This window comes from Rhincodon typus, chromosome 1 (genome assembly GCF_021869965.1).
Source record: "Rhincodon typus isolate 14 chromosome 1, sRhiTyp1.1, whole genome shotgun sequence".
NCBI classification, from domain to species: domain Eukaryota; kingdom Metazoa; phylum Chordata; class Chondrichthyes; order Orectolobiformes; family Rhincodontidae; genus Rhincodon; species Rhincodon typus.
The window spans coordinates 126,659,842-126,678,854 of record NC_063332.1 but is presented as its reverse complement, the minus strand read 5'-3'; the positions used below and the strand labels follow the sequence as shown (position 1 = coordinate 126,678,854).

Here is a 19,013-nt window from a genome sequence, read left to right as displayed (position 1 = left end):
TTAACAGTTTCAACTCATGGACTCGAAACAGCTGGAAGATTATTTCAATCTTGTACTTTGATAGCTTTTCTAATTCAGTCATAAACATTACATATGGGATAGGTGCTGAGCTTGATATTTTGAGTCTTTTAGGCAGCAGAAAACACCAGCAGTTAAAATTTGCTAAGGTTCAGGTATTTATTTATTACTATAGGTGTTCTAAACCGCCTCCTCTTGCACCTTGATAGCCTGTACATCTAAGTCAGCTACGGAGCTGTTGCATACAGTTTTGCTTCCTCTAGACTTTAACCAAACACAGTAATGAGGTTATGAAGCTGTACACTTAGAATGGCCTATTCATTACATAAGCCCTAGTCAGACAAGCTCGGTTTGAAAGATAAACAAGTATACACGGATGCACCACCAACAAACCAAAATTAAAAATCCGGCAGATCTCTTTTAATCAATAGCTGGTCAGAAATTAATTGCATGAAAAATGCAAAACAGAATTACAATGAGATATAATGAGTGTTTTTTAACAAATGTAGTCTTTGCCAGTTAAACTGGAAGATGGCACAGAATACCTGCATTTAAATTCTTGCTAGCCTCAAGTGGCCTGAGTGAGGCCGGAGGAATTTGATCACAAAAACGTTCAACACTGTTGCATACAGTTTATTCTTTCATTTTTAATAGAACCTAAAGTTAGATTGATACTTTATTTGTACATTACTTACAAAGTTAGTTAAATTTTCTATGTACACATTGAATTTTGTAATGTGCATCTCTAAACCACATTCAACAGCCCTGCAATGACCTTCGCTTTTACTTTAATACAGACTGTATTTGCTAACAATATAAATTCCTACCTGCATAAGCGTGTACAGTCATCATCTCTACCCAATACCAGTGAAAAATCAACATATACACTAATACATTACACACAGGAAAATTAATTAGATGAAAAAGTTAACAAAATAATGAATAACCCGGGCTTATACATGGTAATAAATAAATCCATTCTATTTGTATTCAGTAACAAGGCCTGTAAGCTCCTGCTCTATCTAGAATAAAACAAATCAGGCCCATTCTTTAATGCTATTATTAGCATTCTATCAGTACAATGACATTTTCATCTCTCTGTATTTTAGAGCAGAAATATACATTACAGCATAGTAACTTCAAGAATTTATTCTGCAAGGTTGCAAATTTTACTAACCAGCTTTTCATATTCCTACCAGGGTTAAAAACCTTCATCAGGACTGAAAGATTGTTGAAGTTATCCACCTCATATTGTACCTCAACGGAAATCCATCCTCCAAGATAAATGCACATTTGCCTCAGATGACTGTATTGTCTCAACCCTCCTGTCAAAACGATCAATTCCAACTCTCAAACTGTAACTGTTGTTATTTGGAGATTTGCTGCTGAATGTGAAGGAGGAATTCATAATATGACAACGCAGATTCGGTTCTGTCTTCCACCAACTTCTGGTAAAAGTTTGCTTTCATTGGACCATCATCACTGTTGACATTTAATAACACCATGTGACAAACATTTAAGATAAAATTATCGCAATTTGTTTAGCTATTGAAAACAAAATTTATATTTGCCACACTACTAGAACAGTGTTGCAGTTGTATTTTCTAAAAAATGCTTTATCATCTGAAATAATTACACCCAATATTGTAAGTTACATGAAACATTACTTTAGTCCCGACATTTGTAACTTGAGCAGGAACTGCAGCTTCAACGTAAAATTCATAAATTACATCAAGTAAGACTTATTGCAGCTTATGATGGGATAGGCCAAAAGTTCACGAAAAGATCACAGCTGGTTGGTAATTGAGCTGACTAATGGCAAACAATTTTCCAAATTGTATATTTCATGGCTTGGACAAACTTTGCTAAGGAGGAAAATGAAGAGATCTAGGAGTATTAGCTACTCAGGAGTATGAATAAATGTAAGACACCAGACTAATTTCAGAGACCGCCAGACGCTGTAATACAGAAATAATAATCATATCATTTTGGAATGAAGATTGGACTCAAGGACTTTCTTAATTTGAATTTCTTTTACACAGCTACATAGAAAGGCTTTTAAATAAAAACAATAGCAAATACTTACTTCACAACGTAAATAATCGATAAGAATGGTCTGCTGTCTCGAAGCCAGGAAACAAAATCATTTGTTCTTTGAGATAAGATTGTATTTAATTCTGGTAGATGAGTCTTTTTTTTCCCCAAAATATGGCATGGCAGAAAGAAAACAAAAAAAAAGTTAACCTGTGTCATTTTATAGGGAATGAATAACCTTTGAAGCATAGGCACTATTGTAATATAGGAAATACTGCAGCCAATTTGAAGTCAACAAGGCCCTGACAGCACTAAGTGATCATAACTACTTTAGGTGTCTATTGCAGGCTAAATATGGGCAAGGACATGAAGAGAACTCCCCTGTTTTTCTTGAAGGTCCAGCTGAGGGGCCAAATGAGGCTCTTATTTAATCCTCCAAAAGATGAAATCTCCTTCAGCACCGTAGTCCCTCGACAGTGCAACAAAGTGCCAGCCTACACTATATATTCAAGTCTCCAGAGCAGGGATTGACTACTGACCTTCTGACTCGGAGTTAATACTGAAACACAACTGATATCAATATAGAATGAGAATGGCTCTAGTTTTGAATGAGAGTGAGGAAACACCAGAAGTTCCAGTTCTATGTGAGAGTCAAATTTCATTTATAGGCATTCAGATTAGTGTGATTAGAGACCATCTTGTGCATATTTTCAAGACAGTTGAGCGCTCATTAGCGCATTTCAAACTTCACTAGTACAGTCCAATTTTGCATTCAACCATAATGTCAACAAGTCACTAAGGTGTTGGGGTGTGGGTGTGTGTGTGTGTCGGGTGGGGGTGCATAGTGGTCACCAGTGCCATCTCATACCATCAGGAACCCAAGTTCAATTCCACCCTTGGGTGAGGTTTATGTGGAGTTTTGCACATTCTCCCCGTGCCTGCGTGGGTTTCCTCTGGGTGCTCCGGTTTCCTCCCACAGTTCAAAGACGTGCAGATCAGTGGATTGGCCACGCTAAATTGGCCGTAGTGTTCAGGGATATGCAGGCTAAGTGAATTAGCCACGGGAAATGCAGTGTTACAGGGCTAGGGTGGGTGTGTGCGGCATGCTCTTCGGAGGATTGGTGTGGACTCTATGGGCCAAATGGCCTGCTTCCAGCACTGTAGGAATAGGGATTCTATGAGTGCTTTTTGAACTCTCTCATTGATTAGTTATCAGAGATATATTCAACATTATATTTAAACTCTCAAAAAGATTTTGTTAAAGTATGTGACAATATTTTTGTCTATGAGATTACAATCTGAGGTGTATCATTAAGAGCAGACAAACAGCAGAAGGTCAAACGTTTTCTCAAGGAGACATTACTGAAACTACACATTCACAGTACCAAGTGGCCAGCTCAGAAACAGCATTGGAGAAACTCGAGCTCAGCCATTTTGCATTGAAAAAAATGGAATTACTACAAGATGAAAATTTAAAAATTATATAATTAAACTTTTAGAAAATGCAATACAAGTGAGAAGGGCATTGACGCCACTGACTGTTACATTTTAAAACACTGCAAAAATATAGCAGCCAAGTGATTTCTTCCACCATTCGAGGGGCAAGAGATAGATATTAGTTAAAGCAATGAGAACAATGAGTAATGTATTAATTTTATTCTTATCTAGAATTGAACAACTTACCATATTTTGTGGTATAGAAGCATAATTAGGAAATCCAAGCACTTCACTAATAAAATTGTTGCTGCAGTTTTTGCCAATCCAGAGGTACATCACCTACAAGAAAATTAACACCCATTCATTATTGGTGAGATTGCTGCCTTCATTTTACCTCACAGCGTAAATATAAACCAATGGTTTATATCACCTCACCTTTATATCACTTCATATCACCTCCAAAAGATCAATTTCACTTGCCGGTGTTTGCAAAGTATCTGTTAGCAGCAAATCCTCATACTTAAGTCTGAAGAAAATTTGCGATGTTAGCATTTATTCAAAGGTTAGGAAAATTGTGGCAGCAAAACCAAGGTTATTTCTTATTTATTCAACTTCAAATTTCTGCATCTTTTAATAATCAAGGCCACAGTTACATGGAATCCCACTTCCTGAAGCAAAATTCCAACCCTGCTAAAGCGATCAATGGATCTGTGACCTCTCCAGCTGGCACCCTGCTATCGCATTACATCATAGTTTACATCCTTATGGCTTGAAAGCAGCTGTTAAATTGGCTGTCCAGGACATTTACATTTCAGAATACAGCAGCTGTAAATAGGGGGCCTGGTCTGCCTTCCTGCGATAGTTCGGCACTACAAAGAATGGTCAGATTGGAAATACGGCTCCGTATTTCTGATTAGAATCTCTTCTCAGAAATGTGGAGTCCCTTCTTTTGTGAAAAAACCCAAGGCTGCAACTCCTCAGAAAATCCAACCTCCAAAACTGGAAGGCATATTTTGAATAAAATTGATATTTAATACTACACAGCAATCTGTTAACTGCAACAGGTCAAATATATAATGAACCCACAAGCAACAGATCAGATCAAAACTTGCCCACACCACCTCATCCAGTTGTGAGTGGTGGTAGAAAATTAAATACAGACTCGACAAAAAAAAACGATGGGGAATATGAGCACTAATGTACAAAAGACTGAAGTATTTGAAATCATTTTCAGCAAGTATTGAATGAATTATCCATCTGGACCTCCTGCCGAAGTCCTCATTGTGATACTAGTCTTCAGTTCATTCAATTCACCCTACCTGATGTCAAGAAAATGCTGAATGCACTGGATGCAACAAAGGCTATAGGTCCCGAGAAGCAATAACTTCATACAGTCATATAGCACGGAAACAGACCCTTAGGTCCAACCAGTCCGTGCCGACCATAATTCCAAACTAACTAGTCCCATCTGTCTGCTCCTGGCCCATATCCCCCACCACCACCACACACACCCTGCTCCCCCCACCCCCCCAAAAAAAAACTTTTCTATTCATGTACTTATCCAAGTGTCCTTTAAAACTTTCTAGCTGCACCCACAACCACCACTTTCTCAGGAAGTTCATTTTACATGCAAACTACTCTCTGTGTAAAACAATTTGCCTCTGATGTCTTTTTTAAACCTTTCACCTCTCACCTTAAAAATGTGCCCCCTAATCTTGAAATCCCCCATTCCAGGGGAAAGACAACTACAATTAACTCGATCTATACCCCTTATTTCATAAATTTCTAAAAGGTCTCCTCTCAACCTCCTACACTCCAGTGAAAAAAGTCCCAGCCTCTCCAGCCTAACTCAAACCTTCCATATCCAGCAACATTTTGGTGAATCTCTTCTAAGCCCTCTCCAGCTTAACAATATCCTTCCTATATCTGGGCAACCAAAACTGGACACAGTATTCCAGAAGAGGCCTCACTGATGTCCTGTAAAACCTCAACATGACTTCCCAACTCCTGTATTAAAAGGACTGAACAACACAGGCGAGTGTGCCAAACACCTTTTTAACTATCCTGTCAATATATGACACAAACTTCCAAGAATTATGTACCTGCACCCCCAGGTCCTTCTGTTCTACAATGCTATTCAAGGCCCCACTACTAACTGTATTAGCCCTACCCTTGTTTGTTGTAACAAAATGCAATACGTTGCATTTATCCAAACTGAACTCCATCTGTCATTTTTCAGCCCATTGACACATTTCATCAAGATCCCTTTGTAATCTTAAGAGAACCTTCTTCACTGTTATTCGTGTTGTTGCCCGTAACCGGCTCAACAAATACGATCGAGAAATTTCGTGCCAAAAATCATTATACCAAAGCACTACTGACCAGCAACGGACTACAACTATGGAACAGGCCATCACCATCAAACAATACAGGACCAGAACAAAAAAGAAACACATTCTACAGGAGAAAGTGACCCACCACGAAGACAAGGACAACTACAAACCGGACACGAACAACTTCATTTTCTCCACAAATGCCTCAGGAACCTTCTTCACTGTGTACTATAAAGACTTGCGCTCCAAGAGTAGCTGCATCACAAGCCAATTCACTTCAAAGCTGCTACAACAGTGTTGAAAATTGTCCATGGAGGTCTTGGTCACAAAATAAACAATACAAAACAAATTAGTCAAGGAAATGTACCTAATAGTCATGATGGATAGTCACCCTGGTGACCTTTAACTGATTGATGAATTACCTATCGTGAAATAATTAGGCTTTGAACATAGAGTTGGGTATATGTGCAGCCAAGTTCTATAAAATTTTAAGAATATCTATGAAGAGCAAGATTCTTCTTATTCCATATGCAAAGTCCCTTGAAAGCCAAATACCAAGAATCTTTCAAAAAAATACTCCTACTACACAAGAACCATACTCAGATTTAGATTTTTCAATTAATAAATAATACTTACAGAACCACAGTCCATCAAGAAAGCACCCTCTTTTGACAGCTTCTCCGCAGAAAGTTGCAGAATAGGTGGCTGAGGAATAGTTTTGTCACCGACAATGATGGAACCCTACCAGAAACAAACAGTTATTTCAAAGAAAATCCTTTACTCATGAACCAAACCAAAGAAAATCAATGTCCTAATTTCAAATAAATCCAAGCCATCAAGCTCCAAGAATAGAATAATTGAGTCCATGTGCAGAAAGCACACACCAGCTTTCAGGTTTATTGCAGAGTTTACAAACACACTGTGGTGTTGATAGATTGAAGGTGCAATAAATGGGTTATGTAAAGTACATTTCCACACAATCACAAAAAAAGTTATACTTTGTAATAGCTGAGCCCTAGACAAGTATAATTCCCCTTTTTTAGGCACAGGCTGGCAATATCGAAATATTACATTTCAAAAGTTGAATTAAAAACACTTCAACACCCTGACAACATACCAAATTTTGTTAATACACATCTTGATTAAACTTATTTTAACGTTATAAAAGTTTGGGGCTGTTCAGTGGTGAGTACTGCTGCCTCACGGCACCAGGGACCCAGGTTCAATTCTACCCTTGGTGACTGTCTGTGTGGATTTTGCACATTCTCCCCGTATCTGTGTGGGTTTTCTCCGGGTGCTCCGGTTTCCTCCCACAGTCCAAAGATGTGCAGGTTAAGTGGATTGGCCATGCTAAATTGCCCTGTGGTGTCCAAGGATGTGTAGGTTAGGTGGGTCAGCCATGGGAAATGCAGGGTTACAGGGATGGATCTAGATGGGACACTCTTCAGAGGGTCAGTGTGGACTCGATGGGCCAAATGGCCTGCTTCCACACTGTAGGGATTTTATGAAATGGAGTTCTATGAAAGTGTGAGGGTATAGACAGAAATTTACCATGACATCGAACGTAGATAAAATTTTACAAGACAGTCCTAATAGAAATGACCAACTTTTCTGATAAAAGAACAGCTTGAATTTGCTCCATAACAGCATGCAACTCAAATTATACATAACTTACACTGGTTAGAAAAAGAACTTTTTTTTAAACATATAAAGGATAATTACAGTGGGAGATATACATTAACAATAATTTGTATTTACATAATGACTTTGGCATGGTAAACATCCAAAGATGCTTTGTAGGTTTTAGTCAAACAGATCAAAAGAAATATAAAGGGATATTAGGAAAGATCATTAAAAGCTTGGTCAAAGAGATTGCTCCTTTAAGATGCTCCTTAAAACCAAAGACTAGCAGAAAGATTTACGGACAGTATTTCAGAACTCAGACACCTGGAAACAAGGCCACTGATGGAATTGTGATTGCAATTTGGAGTGGTGTAGCTATCTTGTAGGGTCATAGGAAAGAAAGGGGTTACAGAGGTAGGGAGTGAGGAGGTCACAAAGACATTTAAAAGAACAAAGAAGCTTAAAATGAAGCTGAAAATAAAGCTATTGTTTCACTGGGTGCTGATGCAGGTCAGTGAACAGAGATGCGATTGGTGAACAGGACTCTGTGCGAGGATTTAGGGCAAATTAGGACAAAGTCAGTAGAACTCTGACAGACCTTATGTTTACGGAGGGGAAAATATCAGAGGTTGACCACCAATGTGTTTAATTTGGCATGTTGAGCACAAAAGTATGATGAGGGTTTTAGCAGATGAACCAACGCTGGGTTGGGTGGGATAATGGCTGCAAGGTGAAAAAGGGTGGTCTTAGTTAAAAGGATGGTGAAGATATGAGATCAAAAGCTCAACTAGGATATCAAGATTGCAAACAATCTGGTCAAGCCTCAGGCAGTTGTCAGGGTGATGGAGGGCCTCAGTAACTTGGAATGGGGTTTTTGGCAGGGTTGAAGATTGTAGTCTTCCAAATGTTTATCATTGCAGGGAACGTCTGCTGACAAAGTGACACTGGAGAGTTAAGAGAGTTGGTGAAGGGATAAGCTGAATGTGTTGAAACTGACATGTTTTCAAATGAAGTCATCAAGGGCCAGTAGTCAAATGAACAATAGGAGAGATAAGGATAGATCATTAGGGAACATGTGAATAACATTAGAGGTGGGAAGAGAAGCTATTCCAAGAACAAAACCACAGTGAAGAGGAATTAGAGATGGATGATATGCTTGACTATGCCAAAAGGCAGGTTGAGAAGGCTGAGGAGGCAAAGTTTACCTTTGCTACAGTCACAACGGACGTCATTTCTAACTGTGAAGTCACATGACAGCAGTGGGAGTGGTAAGGACGCGAGCCAGGAAGTGAACTAATATATTCGGGCATTGGCTCAACCCAAAACACTACACGTGTAGTGTCTCTAACCAAAGAAAAAAAGACTGCGTGGACGGTCGGTAAGGTAAGGCTTTTCTTTATTCTTCTGGAAATCTAGAGTAGAGGGAATGGAAGCTAGGGGAGTTGCATGCTCCTTTTGCAGGATGTGGGAGATAAGGGTCACTGCTGGTGCCCCCTCTGACTTCACCTGCGAGAAGTGCACCCAACTCCAGCTCCTCAAAAACCGCGTTAGGGAACCGGAGCTGGAGCTGGATAAACTCCGGATCATTCGGGAGGCTGAGGGGGTGATAGATAGGAGTGAGAAGGAGGTGGTCACACCCAAGGTACAGGAAAGATGTAGCTGGGTGACTGTCAGAAGGGGGAAAGGGAATAGGCAGACAGTGCAGGGATCCCCTTTGGCCGTTCCCCTCAATAATAAGTATACCGTTTTGGATACTGTTGTGGGGGGGGGGGGAAAGAGAGCTACCAGCAGAAAGCCATAGCGGACAGGTATCTGGCACTGAACCTGGCCCTGTGGCCAGAAGGGAAGGGGGGAGAATAGGAGAGCAACTGGGGGAATTCAATAGGAAGAGGCACAGACAGGCAGTTCTGTGGACACGAACGGATGGTATGCTGCCTCCCAGGTGCCAGGGTCCATGATGTCTCAGATCGTGTCTTCAAGATCCTTAAGGAGGAGGGTGAGCAACCAGCAGTCATGGTACACATCGGTACCAATGACATAGGCAGAAAAAAGACTGAGAATGTGAAAAACAAGTACAGGGAGTTAGGTTGGAAGCTGAAGTCCAGGACAAACAGGGTGATTTTCTCTGGATTACTACCAGTGCCACGTGATAACGAGGTAAGAAATAGGGAGAGAGAGTGCAGCTAAACACGTGGCTACAGGGCTGGTGTAGGAGGGAGGGCTTCTATTATGTGGATAATCGGAGCACATTCTGGGGAAGGTGGGACCTGTACAGGAAGGACGGGTTGCACCTGAACCGAAAGGGCACAAATATCCTGGGAGGGAGGTTTGCTTGAGCTATACGGGATGGTTTAACCTAGATTGGCAGGGGGTGAGGAACCAGATTTGTAATTCAGAGAATGTGGTATTCAGCCTTCCAACAGACATAACAGGGAGTGAGGTTGTTTATAAAGAAATGCGGTTGATGGAACGTAATTGTGGACACAGAGATGGTTTGAGGTGTGTATACTTCAATGCTAGAAGTGTCAGAAATAAGGCAGATGAACTTAGAGCATGGGTCAGTACTTGGAACTACGATGTTGTGGCCGTTACAGAAACTTGGGTAACTCAGGGACAGAAATGGTTGTTGGAAGTTCCGGGATTTAGATGCTTTAAAAGAAATAGAGAGGGTGGAAAAAGAGGCGGCGGAGCGGCATTGCTAGTCAGAGCTAGTATAGCAGCTACCGAAAGGCAGTTCGAGAATGATATATCTACAGAGTCAGTTTGGGTTGAGGTCAGGAACAAGAAAGGAGCAGTCACTTTGTTGGGGTTTTTTTTACAGACCCCGTTATAGTTGTAGAGAAGTGGAGGAACGGATTGGGAGGCAGATACTGGAAAGGTGCAGAAGTCACAGTGTTGCAGTCATGGGTGACTTCAACTTTCCAAATATTGATTGGAAACTTTTCAGTTGTAATAGTTTAGATGGAGCGGATTTTGTCCAGTGTGTTCAGGAAGGATTCCTGACACAGTACGTAAATAGACCAACACGAGGAGAGGCCACTTTGGATTTGGTGCTTGGCAATGAACCAGGCCAAGTGTTAGACCTGTTGGTAGGAGAGCATTTTGGCGGTAGCGATCATAATTCTGTTACTTTTACAATAGTCATGGAAAAGGATAGGTACATACAGCAGGGTAAGGTTTATAATTGGGGGAAGGGTAATTACAATTCTGTTAGGCAAGAAATGGGTAACAAAATGGGAACAGATGCTGTCAGGGAAGAGCACTACAGAAATGTGGAGATTGTTTAAGGAATGCATACTGCGTGTGCTCGATATGTTTGTCCCTAGCAGGCAGGGAAGATGGAGTCGAGTGAGGGAGCCTTGGTTCTCGAGAGAGGTCGAACGACTAGTTAAGAGGAAAAAGGATGCTTATCTCAGGTTTAGGAAACAAGGATCGGAAAAGGCTCGAGAGGGATACAAGTTAGCCAGGAAAGAGCTGAAGAAAGGGCTGAGGAGAGCTATAAGGGGGCATGAGAAAACTTTGGCAGATAGGATCAAGGAAAACTCCAAGGGTTTTTACATGTACGTGAAAAATAAGAGAATGACCAGAGTAAGGGTAGGGCTGATCAAGGATTGTAAAGGGAATTTGTGCACGGAGCCTAAAGAGATAGGACAGGTCCTTAATGAATACTTTTCTTCAGTATGCACAACTCAGAGGGACCTAGTTGCAGAGGAGGACAGTGTGAAACAGGCTGGTAGGCTAGAGGAGGTGGATGTTAGTAAAGAAGATGTACTAGGAATTTTGAGGAACTTGAAGATAGATAAATCCCCTGGGCCTGATGGGATTTATCCAAGGATTCTATGGGAAGCAGGGCCTTTGGCGATGATCTTTTCGTCCCCACTGTCCACGGTTATAGTGCCGGAAGATTGGAGAGTGGAAAACATCATTCCCTTGTTCAGAAAAGGGAATAGGGATAACCCCAGAAATTACAGGCCAGTTCGTCTTACTTCAGTGGTGGGCAAATTATTGGAAAGGGCTCTGAGAGGTAGGATTTATGATCACTTGGATAGGCACAGTTTGATTTGTGATAGTCAGCATGGATTTGTGAGGGGTAGATCATGCCTCACAAACCTTATTGAATTCTTTGAAGAGGTGACCAAACACATGGATGAAGGTAGAGCAGTGGATGTGGTATACATGGATTTAAGTAAGGCATTTGATAAGGTTCCCCATGGTAGGCTCATGCAGAAAGTAAGGAGGCATGGGATGGGGGGAAACGTGGCAGATTGGATTCAAAATTGGCTGACCCTTAGAAGACAAAGGGTGGTAGTGGATGGAAAACATTCAACATGGTGCTCAGTTATGAGTGGCATACCACAAGGATCTGTTCTGGGTCCTCTTCTATTTGTGATTTTCGTAAATGATTTGGATGTAGGAGCGGAAGGGTGGATTAGTAAGTTTGCGGACGATACGAAGGTGGGTCACGTTGTGGACAGTGCAGAGGGCTGTTCGAGGTTACAAAGGGACATTGATAGAATGCAGAGCTGGGCTGAGAAGTGGCAGATACAGTCTAACCCTGAAAAGTGTGAGGTGATTCATTTTGGAAGGACAAGCTTGAAAGCAGAATACAGGGTTAACAGAAAGATTCTTGGCAGTGTGGAGGAGCAGAGGGATCTCGGGATTCATGTCCACAGTTCCCTGAAAGCTGCCACCCAGGTGGATAGAGTTGTTAAGAAGGCGTATGGTGGGTTAGCTTTCATTAATAGAGGGATTGAGTTCGAGAGCCGTGAAGTTATGCTCCAGCTATACAAAAGCCTGGTTGGGCCACATCTGGAGTAGTGTGTCCAGTTCTGGTCACCTCATTACTGGAAAGATGTGGAAGCGTTGGAAAAGGTGCAGAGGAGATTTACCAGGATGTTGCCTGGAATGGAGGGAAGGTCTTATGAGGAAAGGTCGAGAGAGCTAGCGCTTTTCTCTTTAGAATGACGAAGGATGACAGGTGACTTGATGGAGGTGTACAAAATGATCAGAGGTATAGATAGAGTGGACAGCCAGAGACTTTTTCCTAGGGTGGAGGTAGCTATTATGAGGGGGCATAGTTTTAAAGTGAGTGGAGGTAGATACAGGGGAGACGTCAGAGGTAGGTTCTTTACTCAGAGTGGTAGGGGCGTGGAATGCATTGCCGGAGGAGGGTAGTGGAGTCAGCCTCATTAGGGGCATTTAAACGGCTATTAGATACGCATATGGATGATAGTATAAGGTAGCGGTGGAGGTTAGATAGACCTTAGGTTTAGGGTAAAAGTTCGGCACAACATCGTGGGCTGAAGGGCAATGACACTAGGTTATGGTCCTGACAAAGGGGCTATGCTCTGAAAGCTTGGGATTTCAAATAAACCTGTTGACTACAATCTGGTGTCATGTGACTTCTGACTTGGTCCACCCCAGTCCAACACTGGCACCTCCACATCATTTCTAACTTTGATAACAGCTATTTTGGTCTTATGGCAGAAGCAAAAACCTGATGGGACTTGGGGAAATTAAACATCAGTTTAGAGAGAAAAATGGTTGGATATCTGGTGGTGATTTACAAGAATGGCAGATGGGGAGGGAAGAAAGGTCATGGGTTATTGTTAGGGAGGGGGTAATGACAGCAGACATGGAGAACAGGACAATATTATCAGCGAAGATATAGCAAGGAAGCCAGGAAGGGAAGTGGAGTTGTTAGCAGTTTAAAGGAATTAGGGCTCATAAAGCAGATAGATCTCGTAGACAAGATGAGCTCAGACCGAACACGAGGGGAGATGAGAGAGAAATGGGAGAAACACTGTTGTTCAGGACTGGTGGTGGTGGTGGGCGGGAATGAAGGTTAGAGGAATTTCTGCAAGTGTCTTCGGGAATGGAGGGAAGCAGGGATGAAGTGATTGTAAATTTCAGTGACAAAAAAATCCATAAGTACATTGTGTTGTTGGAGGTAACGTTGGGAGTTAGAGAAGTGTAGTCTAAGAATATGCTTTGCAGATGAGAAAAGAAGCTGGGTATTGTTGTTGCATTTCAGTGTGGTCCCTGAAATAGTGAGCAGTTTTCGGACATGATGGCAGGACCTGATTGTGCATTGAGATGCAAACAATTCTGACAGTAGTTTGCATCTACTACACTTAAAGAAACAGAGATGAGGATCTTTCTGGGGAATGGCTAAGGTGGGAGAGTGTAATGGTTTTAATAAGGACCATGGGATCAAAGGTGAAAGGGACAGTATAGTTAAGCAGATTGGGAGCTGCAGAAATGTCATGATAAGCAAGGGAAGACAGCAAGAACTTGAAATGCAGTTATGAGTGAACTGGGAGCGTTTTTTTTGTTACTCCTTGGAGTGTCACAGAAGAAAGTAGGTTTGGGAGGAGGAAGGAGGAAGTAGATTTAGTGGACAGCAATATGAACTGTATTGGAAGTATCGAAAGTAAGTGGATCAGACCTTGCCTTACCTGTGATTGGCATAAGGGAATCATGAGGCCATGGGAGATGGCAAGATCAAGGTCAAGGGGGTGAGCGCAAGCATGACCATGATAGGGGAAATATATTCAAGAGGATACAGGGGCAGTGAACTGAGAGGACAGAGGGAGAAAGATAATGATGAGTCGAGATGGAAGTTTAAATCACAGAGGATGAGAAGTTTCTCAATGCAGAGGCTGAGAAGAAAAACAGCGAAGATATCCAAGTGTGAAAATTCTTATGGTACTTAGGTGGGCAGCAGAGAGTGAGGTTTTTAAATGAGAGGTTAGAGAGGCAGAACAAGGCAAGATCTTCAATGGAAGAGGAAATACTAGAGGAATATGGTTACAGACCAAAGTGGGACTTGGTGATGAACAGCCACACCACTATGATAGATGGGCCAGAGTAAGTAGTGGGAGGCTTTACGAGGGGGAAAAAGGTGTCATCATGCCTCAGCCAAATTTTTGTCAAGGCCATAATATCGTTCCAAACACCTTCAACAAGCCCATGGATGGCAAAGGCCTTGTATGCAAATGACCAAAATTTTGGAGGGAGACACAAAGAGAAACAGTGCTAGATGATAGCCAAAAGATCACTACTTGGAGGCGTCAGATAAACAATGAGGAGATTGACAAGATCAGTCTCTAGTAGGCATTCGGGTGGGAAGGTAAACAAGATTAGGATGGAACGGTTCATATTGCAGTTTGTAAGGCAGGAACAAGTGACTTGTTGAGCCCTTTGGTGGACACCAAGGCTTGTCACATTTAATAGCTCCTTACAAATCCAGAGCATTCAAGTCAATGACTTTAAATGGATGCCATTACGTAACCCAGATAGCTATATCCGTTTAAAACGGTTTTGAAATTATTAAATTCTTCTGTCAAATTTTATCAGCACATAAGTTAGAGAGCTCAAAAAAAAACAAATCATTTTAATTTGTTTGGCAGAGAAAATTTATGTAGGCGGCAAACCCTATAAAGAGAGATCACCATTGACAATATCAAGAATTATAGTATCTAGTCAAGCTTCACATAACCATAAAAATATTTGTCATTTTCACAAGATCTCCACATTAATGGGAGGTATTCAAAACACTCAAGGGCCACAAAGGAAACCTGGATACTTGGAATCCTATTCATCTAATACTTTTAAAAGCAAGTGTAATCATTCCCCCTCAGTCACAACATACTGATGATCTTTAGCATCTCATTAAAGGAAAAATAATAAAATTCATACTTTCTTGGAACTAGCCTGCATCCAAATGCTCTGTTGTTCTTTGTTTGAAACTTATTTCCCGTTTGAGTGTTGAACTTTATCTCATTAGCCTGGCTTTTTGCATGAGTACATGTTAATGAAAAGAATTTTTTTTTCTATTCATTTATGGGACATGAGCATCGTTGGCTGAGCCAGCATTTATTTCCTGTCCCTAGTTGCCCTTGAGAAGGTGGTGGTGAGCTGCCTTCTTGAACCGCTGCAGTCCACCTGCTGTAGGTTGACCCACAATACCATTAGGGAGGGAATTCCAGAATTTTGACCCAGTGACAGTGAAGGAACGGCGATATATTCCCAAGTCAGGATGATGGTGGCTTGAAAGAGAACGTGAAGGTGGTGGTATTCTCATATGTCTGCTGCCTTTGTCCTTCTAGATGGAAGTGGTCGTGGGTTTGGAAGGTGCTGTCTGAAGATCTTTGGTGAATTTCTGCTGTACATCTTGTACACACTGCTGCTACTGTGCATCGGTGGTGGAGGGAGTGGACGCAGTGCCAATCAAGAGGGCTGCTTTGGCCTGGATGGTGTCAAGCTTCTTGAGTGTTGTTGAGGCTGCACTCATCCAGGCAAGTGGGGAGTATTCCATCACACTCCTTACTTGTGCTTTGTAGATAGCGGGCAGGCTTTGAGGAATTAGGAAAGGAGATGCTTCCTGCAGTATTCCTAGCTTCTGGCCTGCTCTTGTAGCCACCGTGTTTATGTGTTGAGTCTAGTTGAGTTTCTAGTCAGTGATAACCCCAACAGGTTGATAGCAGGGGATTCAATGATGGTAACACCATTGAATGTCAAGGGACAGTGGTTAGATTGTCTCTTACTTGTAATGGTCATAGCCTGATATTTGTGTGGCATGAATGTTACTTGCCACTTGTCAGCCCAAGCCTGGATATTGTCCAAATCTCGTTGCATTTGAACATGGACTGCTTCAGTATCTGAGGAGTCGTGAATGGAGCTGGACATTGTGCAATCATCGGCGAACATCCCCACTTCTGACTTTATGATGGAGGGAAGGTCATTGATGAAGCAGCTGAAGATGGTTGAGCCGAGGACACTATCCTGAGAAACTCCTACAGTGATGTCCTGGAGCTGAGATGACTGACCTCCAACAACCACGACCATCTTCCCAAGTGTCAGGTATGACTCCAACCACTGGAGATGTTGCCCCCGATACCCAGTGATTCCTGTTTTGCTAGGGCTCCTTGACGCCACACTTGGTCAAAAGCAGCCTTGACATCAAGGGCTGTCACTCTCACCTCACCTCTGGAATTCAGCTCTCTTGTCCATGTTTGAACCAAGGCTGTAATGAGGTCAGGAGCTGAGTGGCCCTGGCAGAACTCAAACTGGGCATCACTGAGCAGGTTATTGCTGAGCAGGTGTTGCTTGATAGCTCTGTTGATGACACCTTCCATCACTTTACTGATGATTGAGAGTAGACTGATGGGGCGGTAATTGGCCGGATTGGATTTACCCTGCTTTTTATGTACAGGACATACTTGGGCAATTTTCCACATTGTTGGGTAGGTACCAGTGTTGTAACTGTACTGGACCCAGTTAATTATGATCAAATTATATTTGCACCTCAAGACTATTTTCCCAGCCTATGACTGGAAAGTACAGTGATGAAATTCAGAGACCAACTCACTACTTAGTTAAGAGGATAATTCAAAAAAAGTAGTTTCTTCTCCTCAAATGGCTCAGCACCTGCCATCAACACAAGTGAGTGAGTTTGATGCAGGAGGCATGTTGCTGCTGCCAGCCAATCAAGTGGCCGCCAACTAAGGTCCAATCAGACAGCAGGCAGTGAAACAGCGCCATCACTAGCAGTGGCCATAGCTAAGATTGCAAAGAGAGAGAGGGAGGAGAGAGAGGGAGGACAGCCTCAATTACGTGGATGAGTGTAAAATGGGGTTAGAAAATGCCAGAGCCTAGCAGGCAAGACCTGGCAAATTTAGTATTTGTCAAATGCCAAGAGTGTCATTACCATAGGGACAACCAATGTTCTTGGGGTGGCTCTCAGGGAGCCAAAACAAACACCGTTCCAAGATAACAAGATGTAGAGCTGTATGAACACAGCAGGCCAAGCAGCATCAGAGGAGCAGGAAAGCTGACGTTTCGGGCCTAGAGACCGTTCCAACCCTTGAGCCCACTGGACATGGGATAGGAAGTTAGTGACTTGAGTGACTTCATTGTTGTCCTTGCCAATCTGCTATCTTTCTTGTCATAACAAAAATGGGAAAACAGTGGGAAACAGTCAGACAAGCCCCATCACGTTCAACCCCTTCCCATGCCAATTTACCAGCTTTCCTACCTCACAGCTCACTGGCAAAGGACTTGCAAAATTCCAGTCTAGGCACCCAACAGTATATAATACATAACAAAAACAGAAAATTCTGAAATTACTCCGCAGGTCTGGTAGCAACTGCAGGAAACGAAGGAGTTAACTTTTTAGGTCTATGGTCTTCCATTTTGCATTTGTAATCAAAAAATCTTAATTTTCTTAAAATTACAATTAATTTGAAGGTGAATACATTTAGTAACGCGCTGATCACTAACCTCATCAGACAGATTGTCTATTCTGTACAAGTTAGGATGAATTGTAAGCATCAGATGAACTAATGGCTGTGTCTTCATCTCACACATGGCAAAGACCCTTTCATCCAATCGAGTGCTAGTGCCTGTTCTGAATGCTTGCTGTAAAGCAAGGGTTCAATAACAAATTAGTTGTGCCGTACAAGTTAATAATTACAGCATATTCAATAAACTTGTAAAAAAGAAGTATGCAAACAGTTCACAGCATCCTTACTGTTAACCAGTACTCAGATGGTATATTGAATCTAGCACACTGCAAGGAGCTTGGAATCTACAGCTGTTGCTTTTAGCATCCTTAAATTGGGTAGTAGCACTACATGTTAGATCTTACACTTTATCATAGGGTCTCCTTAACAGAATGCTGGAGGTCATGATGTAACAGTCTTCTAAAGGAACAGTTTGAGCCACTAGCAATGATAAATGTTTGAGAGCAGATCATACAATATTTAAAGTCATTGTTAATAGTTTGAAGGGCTGCAACTGTTCTGAACCATGCATTTTTAAACTTAATATTAGGTATTTATCACCCATCCCTAATTACTCACAGGGTAGTTAAGAGTCACATGTAGGCCAGACCACGTAAAGGAGGTCTGATTTCCTTCCCCAAGACATTAGTGAACTAGAGAGTTTTCCTGATAATTCCTAACAGTTTCATGGTAATCACTAGACTCTTAATTCCAGATTAAAAAAAGAATCCAAGTCAAATTCTACCATCTGCTATTGCGGGATTTGAACCTGGGTCTCTGGATTAACAGTCTAGTGCTAATATTATTAGGCCATTGCCTCCCCCAACATCCTCCTGTTGGATGGAAAAATTGCATTGTCATTCAGACACATTCGGAATATGTCCCTGCTTACAAATACATCAGTCAGTGGAAATATTTCAGTCACTTTTTTTTTTAAAACAAGTACCTGTTTCAGTAGAGCCAGAATATAAAGAGCAAACAGCCTGAGGGAGTTGGGAGCGACTAACACGGATCGCTGGAGGTTAGAAACGGTGGAACGATATGCAGATAAGGAATCAACTACAGCATTTACCAAGGCATCTCTGGCATCAGATAAACTCGAGGAAACTGATCGATCAACCGCTAAGGAAAAAACAATAGATTACAGATTAAGACCTAAAAAATTATTGAAGCCATATAGCTGTCAAAGGACCAAACGATTAAAGTGGAATGAAATCAATGATGTCACAGTAAAAAGTACGAGAAAAAAATCTCAGCACTGTCAAATAATTCATCACCTTAC

At 41.7% G+C, this 19,013-nt stretch overlaps 1 protein-coding gene across 2 annotated transcripts in view; it reads right to left on the bottom strand.

Moving 5' to 3' along the window:
• Positions 1–416: 416 nt before the first annotated feature.
• Positions 417–19,013, bottom strand: part of sec24b (SEC24 homolog B, COPII coat complex component) — a 111,909-nt gene continuing 93,312 nt past the window's right edge. For both annotated transcript variants that reach the window (XM_048598566.1, XM_048598564.1), the window contains 6 exons: positions 18,678–18,853; positions 17,730–17,867; positions 6,459–6,563; positions 3,736–3,828; positions 2,105–2,208; positions 417–1,500 (listed from right to left, as the gene is read on the bottom strand). In XM_048598566.1, coding sequence (XP_048454523.1) covers positions 1,386–1,500; positions 2,105–2,208; positions 3,736–3,828; positions 6,459–6,563; positions 17,730–17,867; positions 18,678–18,853 — 731 coding nt within the window. In that variant the 3' untranslated portion in view covers positions 417–1,385. The remainder of the gene's footprint in view (positions 1,501–2,104; positions 2,209–3,735; positions 3,829–6,458; positions 6,564–17,729; positions 17,868–18,677; positions 18,854–19,013) is intronic.